Below are 7,500 nucleotides of genomic sequence, written 5' to 3'. Positions count from 1 at the left end.
ACCTTAAATAATAATCAATAAGTATAAATAGTTCCTTAAGTACAGCGAACACCAAAAACCACTACCGTTATGGCTATTCTTTAAATGAATACCTAAAAACGAGTAAAATATCACAGCCTTCAACTAAGAATATAAGAAAATACACCTTTTTACTGCGTCGAAAAATAAAACATGTCTTTCCTCCCTCTAAGCAAGTAACTACACCTTTCTGACCTTGAACAAAATAGAGAAGAACCAGCAAGCTTCTATTGGTCATTTCTTCATGTCTGAACCAAGTAATTCTTTTGCAAGGCGTCACTTTGGCACTGGCATAGTTTGTCAACGAAGCTCTTTCTCTCTCTCTCAGCTGGCACTCACAACAACTATAGACGACACAATCATCGGCCGAGTGTTGTCTGCAAAATCTCGGAACTTATAGTTTATTAGCGTTCGTATAGAAGAAGCGGATTAAGCGTATGATAATATTTGTTCTTATGGGATTTTATATTCAATTAGTATTTTTAAATGTTGCTAAAATATCATGTAGAGTGAAAGATATAATATACTGCAATATATTTAAAAGCTATTTTTAAATATTGATGGTTCCTTATTATGCAAGAAGAATACAAGAAACAATTTTCTTATCCTAAAAGTCCTACCCTGAGCAATTAGCTTTACTTACGAGAACATCTATAATTCCCAAATATTTATGGCATTTCTCAGCGTAACGAACAAGAATATATAATAAAGTAAATTATTCATAAAAAAAGATGATTGCAATAAAATACATATTAATCCCTTCTTACTACAACAAGATTCCTTAAAGAGCAAGATTCATCTAAAAAATTATGCCAAAACTTTTTCTATCTGTCAAGGTAGATAAACAAGGCAGACGACGGAAAGACGTCATATTTCGTTTTATCAAATGTGTTTCTATCTGTTACGTGTTACCTGAAGATACATACAGCGAGAGCACACAGCTAAGGTAATGTTTGTAATCTGGTAAATATTAGTGTGAAACAATCCTTATATTTTGAATTATCTTTTAAATACTAAATTTTTAAAATTCGTTAATCTATTTTATCTGTGTCAATCGCTCGATTTTTAAATAGTTCTGTTTGTTCTTTTCATGACAGTGTTGAGTCGATGGGTGTGGTGTCATTGTTTTCAGAAAATAATGGATTAAGTGGGAAGCCGATGAAATCTCATTTGAAGAATTGTGTGGAAACTAAAGTCGTTTACATGTCATCAGTCATGATTATCATATCTCATCAGTGATTGTCGTTTTATCATGATACAGGTTTAGAAGTCTTTTTGGAAACTGGTATATCTACTTTAAAGTCTTCGTTGCTTGTACATTGGGATTGTAAAGGAACAGTAGATTATAAGGTAGCACACCTGGAGTAGTTAATGAACCCATCTTAATGTGATTGTAGGTATTTCTTTGATTCTAAAGTTGATTGTTTTTAGGGGAGAAGAGGGGGCTCATAGGAAATTAACTTTGCAGAAATGGTTTTGTGATAAATGATTCAAAGTGATAAGCTTTGTTGATTCAGGCTTACAAAAAATGTAGAAAATAAGTGATGTTATTCTGTCTTTTGTAGTCTGCTTCTCTTATGAATGGTCATAACTGTTTGTACAACTAAAAAGTCCATTTCTCATATTAGTGTTATTCAAAGAAAAGTAAGTTTAAGAGTTGTTCAATATCAGATTGCTTGAAGTGATACTATGGCATTTTAGAATCATTCCATACTTGATGATAAACTGTCAGAGAGATCGACGAGCTCTGTCTTGCCAAATTCTAGAGGCCATGTCACCTTTTTTTTTTTTTTTGTATATATGATATTGTTGTTTTGAGTATTCATTATGGCTTCTTTCTCTCTCTCTCTCCTCTCCTCTCCTCTCCTCTCCTCTCCTCTCCTCTCCCTCCCTCCTGCCCTCCCTACCCTTCCTTATACTAATTATAAATTTCAGTTGAGCTTACATACAATTTCTCAGCCCAGCACCTGCTATCTCTAAATGGGAACGGTAACTTAGACTGTAGAATGTTGATCTCACTACATCTGATCACGCTACTGAGCTTCACTTCTCCAGATTGATTTATAGAATAGTGAGCGTCATTCATATATCTTTATGTATGGCAATCATTTTATCGTTTTAGTTACTATTATGCTTGTTATTATTACTATGAACTGAATGTATTTGGTCCATGAGGTTGTTCGAAGACTCTGGTATTCCTTTTGAATTAATGTCCTCCTTATGCTAGCCGTCAAATGTGTTTCAAAATTTCCATAGTTATGCTTATTCTTGCTTTCAGTTATGTTCTAATAATTCTGTTGTTGCAACTTGATAACAAGGGTTCCATATTTTGAGAAAAAGGAACCACATAAAGCACTATCCTTTATTTGTACTAAGTAACACTATATTGTATGTTTTTCTAGTTTAACCCATCACCTTTGAATTTATTGGTATTTATTTACTTGTTTGTTTATCATTTTTTCTTTTACATTTCTTCATCTTGCTATTTGGTTTTAGGATTGTCTTTACCACTATTTTTTTTTTGTTACAGTATTTTGGCTTGTATTGTGAGGCTTCCCATAATTAGAAATTCATATTTTAATTGAGCATGTCATAACATACCTCGTAGAACAATCTGGTGCTAGTTACAAAATAAATGTGCATTTTGTGTGTGTGTGTGTGTGTATGTATGTATATATATATTGTGTATATGTATATATGTATATATATTTTATTATTATTATTGTTATTTCTATCATTGTTATTACTATTTTTATTATTACTATTAAATGTATGTATGTATCTTTTTTATTGTGGTTATGAGACAAGAAGTGAAACGCGGCTGAACATTCCCTTAGGCTTTATCAAATAGCATTGGAATTTACCTCTTATTTCGGTATGTAACCAACCTAGACTTGTTTACCAAAGAGATAAGAGGTGAAAAGTGGCAAAATGGTTCCCTAGAGTTTGGAAGATAAGTTAAGAGTTGGTCTGAGATAAGGTGCTACTGGTGTTGATTTTAGCAGGTTGCCCCATAGCTATTGTTTGTTTTGTTATTTCTTTCAGCTATTTTTTCTGATTATTTTGTCCCTTAACCATTGCTTGTTTCCATTATGTAAAAATGATTTTTTCGAATGTTCTGATTATCCTTGTTGGTTAACTTGGCTACTTATCAGTTAATTTATTCTTGTGATATCACCTTGTTGTGTCTTTAGTTCACTTATACTCTTAAGTACTGTATTATAATATGTAGTCATACTTGCCTTAAGTAATGGGTAATTCATTAATTAGTCTCCTGTTGGATGATTAATCTAGGGAAGTTACTCTATTGTCCTCATAAGTAATATTTAAAGGTCTTAAATGCCAGCCGTCTTGGAAAGCTACTTGCTAGTACAGAGTGAATTGGAGTAGAATCCTTCTTGCAGAGAGGTAACCATATTATGTAATCATGAGCCGTAGTGAGATTAAAGAGAAAATCTGGGGCAATAACAGACACAGCATATGTTCAGCCTTTGAAAACAATGTCAAGACGTTGCCTCATATGTCGGAGCAGATAGTTATGATATTGCCAGTCACCCTTTGATACTGTTATCTTATATTATTGGCCTGTTTCATACTTTATGGCATGACCTGGGAATGAAGAATATATATCCAGTTTTGTGTAGAGGAAAAGGATGAATAAAAAAATCTTTGTATATTTAGATATCAGAAAGCAGGGTTGATTTTCAATGTTTAGATTTTTTCCTTGTTATTAAGGTGTACTCTTTACATGCCTTGGTGGAGTGTATGTCTTTGTGGTATTAGTTCTCTGCTCCAGTAATGTAATTTGAAGTTTATTAGGTCAGTCATGTCCTAAGATATTGTCTGTAGTTTATTAATTTGCGTTGTTAGTAACTGGAGGATTACTGTTCATATACTGATATCTGTTTTTACTATTAAATGACGTTTGCCATTTCTGTTATGTTATCTCTTGGGTGTTTACCCAGTTACGGAAAAGGTCACATTGTTCTTAATCATTTGGTATTCAATGGAGTTGTGTTTGCTAAATCAAGAATTTGTGATGTTGGTTCGTCATGGTAGTTCAGAAGTTGGAGTATTTGATGTCAGCCTGACAGAGTTTGACTCTTCATAAGGTTTCTTGAAACTGCCTCTCCAAACTTTTCTCTGCGTTTAAGTCCTCCCAAAGGTCACGCAGTATCCATCGGTCCTAGAAGTATTTCAGATGTTCATGCTTAGTCAATATATTTTTTCTTCTTGAGCTGAAGTTCATCATCAGTGACTAGAGCATTTGTTTTACCATGAAAGCGACATTCATGAAGGCGGTTATTATTTCTAGCTGAAGGGGCAGAAAGTGAGGCGCTGGTGGTAGGGTGCAAGAAAGCATTTACATACGCTTTGGGAAGCAGTAGAAGTGACAGCCTTACCGAGACCCGGTCGCTCAGTACATGTATGTGCTCTAACAGCTGGACGTGTGGTCTTCCTTGCTACTTATTACATGCCTTGTTCGTGATGTCCGGATTCCTCCTTCTTCCTTCTTCCTTCTTCCTTTTGAGGTCTCGTTTGTAGTTTGAATGAAAGGGAGGAACGGGGAGGAGGGGAAGGATAAAGAAAGGAAGAATAAGTGAAGGGAGTGAGAGAAAGAATGAAGGAGGAGGCGGAGATGGAAGGATAATGGGAGACATAGGAATAGGCAGAAGCAGACACAGAGACAGGGGCAAAGGAGAAGGATAAGTAAAGGAAGAATAAATGAAGGGAATGAGAGAAAGAATGGAAGAGGAGGAAATGGAAGGATACAGAAGACATAGGAATTAGCAGAAACAGAGACGGGGGCAGGAAGACTGAGGTAGACAGAGTCACAGCGAGAGAAAGGGGAAAAATTCGAGGCTCAAGTAGTAGAGATAAGACTGGTAAAATATTTACATGTTTGGTCACTCCAGGAAATGTGTAATAGGTAAAAGCCGTGTAGTGTTTCGGTTGTTTGTGAAGCCATCAACTGATACGGCCGTTTGTTTCTATTTTTATTTATTTTTAACTAGTCTTCAGAGAAGATACTATTGTTTAATTTTTAGCACTGAATGTTAGGAAGCAGTCAATACCCACAGTCGCTTTTATTGCTATTGTTGTTATTATTATTTTTTTTTATTATCATCATCATTATTATGATTATTGGTATTGTTATTATTACTATAATGATAACACTACTACTACTAATAATAATAATGATTATTATTATTGTTATTATTATTATTATTATTAATGTTATTGTTATAACTATTATTATTATTATTATTATTAATATTAGAATTACGATGATGATGATTATTATTATAGTTCTTGTTATTATTATTATTATTATTATTGTTATTATTATTATTATTATTATTATTATTATTATTATTATTATTATTATTATTATTAATATTATTATTATTATTATTATTATTATTATGTACAGCTCCGCAATCGCTATCTCCATAAATACTATTGTTAGCAGTCATAGTAGTTTGCGAATATTGATATGACTGTTGCCAGATGCGCCGATATCAGTAGCCTCTATTTTTCCGTCGACGTTCACCTTCCCTTATCTCATCGACGACATATTCAGTATTCTCCTCTTTCTGGTGCGTAATATTCACCTTCTCCCTCCCCCCTTCCCTTCACTTCGCTTCCCTTCCATTCACTTCTCTTCGCTTCCCTTCTCTTCCATTCACTTCTCTTCGCTTCCCTTCACTTCGCTTCCCTTCCATTCACTTCTCTTCGCTTCCCTTCTCTTCCATTCACTTCTCTTCGCTTCTCTTCCCTTCACTCCCCTTCACTTCGCTTCTCTTCCCTTTCCTCCCCCACTTCCCTTTCATTCCCTTCACTTCCCTTCCCTTCGCTTCTCTTCCCTTCCATTCCCTTCACTTCGCTTCCCTTCGCTTCTCTTTCCTTCACTTCCCTTTCATTCCCTTCACTTCACTTCCCTTCTCTTCCCCCCTTCCCTTCTCGCTTCCTTTCACTCCCCCCTTCACTTCGCTTCCCTTCCCTTCCCTTCGCTTCTCCTCCCTTCCCTTTTCTTTTCTTCCCTCCCCCCTTCCCGTCCCTTCCCTTCCCTTCGCTTTGCTTCTCCTCCCTTCCCTTCCCTTCCCTTCCCTTCCTTTCTCTTTCCTTCCATTCCCTTCCTTCCTCATTTCCTTACCAAGAGTAAGAAAATCTTCTTAGCAACACATCTATGGTTTTAGTCCGGTTTCCCGGAGGCGGCCACCCCCCCCCCCCTCGGCCATTCCTCCGCCCCCCCCCTCACCCCCCCCCCCCCTCCGCCGCTCCTGTTTTGTCTTTGGATTTCCCGCTGACGCTGACGCCGGCGGTGGGTTGTGCAATAGTTCCTGAAGGGAAAGGACTCGGGATGAAAGGGGGCACGGTGGTCTGGGTGTTTTGCAAGTAGGGGACGGGATGCGGGTGTGTATAAATATATGTATATATGTATATATATATATATATATATATATATATATATATATATGTATATGTATATATATATAAATGTATATATAAAGTATATTTATATATATACATACCTACATATATATACATATACATATATATACTTATTTATATATACATATGTGTGTTATATATATATATATATATATATATATATATATATATATATATATATATTATATATATATATATAAAATGTTTTTTTTTTAAGTACATATGCATACGGAGTCTATGTGTGCGTGTGCTCGCTTCTTAATGAATTGCCTCATCTAAATAGATAGACCGTCTGTCGGGAATGAGTGAATGTATGTCTATATTTTTATAAATCATTCGAAAGAAGATTTTATGTGATGCCGGAAGTGCATAACAGGACGTTGATCTATCTTGGCCATTCAGAACACGATGAAAACATGAATGAAAGTAATGTGTGCGCCGGCACTCCATTTGCCCATGGCAGTGTACGGATGGCCACTCTGATGGAAAGGAGATTAACTACATAACGGGTTTTATGTAGTTTGTAGGGTTTCGGGACTGCATGGTGTGTGTGCGGGTCGGGCTTCGGAAACGATATCTGACGTGTGTGAAAGTACATGGGTATTACGAAATGGGAAAGGCTAGATCAGTAGCAACTCGAGGAGGTGTCATGGCGTCTGTGTTGATGGTTGTCCAAAGGAAATATGATGATTAAAAACATTATTTTCCATTCTTTTTGAAAATTGAAGAGACCAAAATGATCGACCATATGCACAAAGCATTCGTAACTTTTGTGACGTCATCAAAAGAGACGCCATGTGCTTTTTTTCCCAAAAATAAAATCGGGCGCCATGACACCTCGAGTTGCTACTGATCTAGCCTTTCCCATTACAAAATGTGCTTCTTGTTTTGTGATAGAGTTTTTTTTTATTCATTATTATTCATTCTGTGGCGGAGGGTAGGGCATTTATTTGTTTTATTAGTTTGTTTATTCATTGGCGTAAGGTAAGGCATTTGTTTATTTGTTTGTTAGCTAATTACTTTATT

General features: G+C 35.7%; 1 protein-coding gene across 1 annotated transcript in view; it reads right to left on the bottom strand.

Annotated features, from left to right (window-relative positions):
- The window catches only part of LOC113802462 (uncharacterized), a 16,068-nt gene extending 15,681 nt beyond the window's left edge, over positions 1–387 (bottom strand). The window contains exon 1 of the mRNA XM_027353058.2: positions 214–387. Coding sequence (XP_027208859.1) covers positions 214–256 — 43 coding nt within the window. The 5' untranslated portion in view covers positions 257–387. The remainder of the gene's footprint in view (positions 1–213) is intronic.
- Between the last annotated feature and the right edge of the window lie 7,113 nt (positions 388–7,500).

Source organism: Penaeus vannamei, chromosome 17, assembly GCF_042767895.1.
Source record: "Penaeus vannamei isolate JL-2024 chromosome 17, ASM4276789v1, whole genome shotgun sequence".
Classification (NCBI taxonomy): domain Eukaryota; kingdom Metazoa; phylum Arthropoda; class Malacostraca; order Decapoda; family Penaeidae; genus Penaeus; species Penaeus vannamei.
This window is presented reverse-complemented; position numbering and strand designations above follow the sequence as displayed.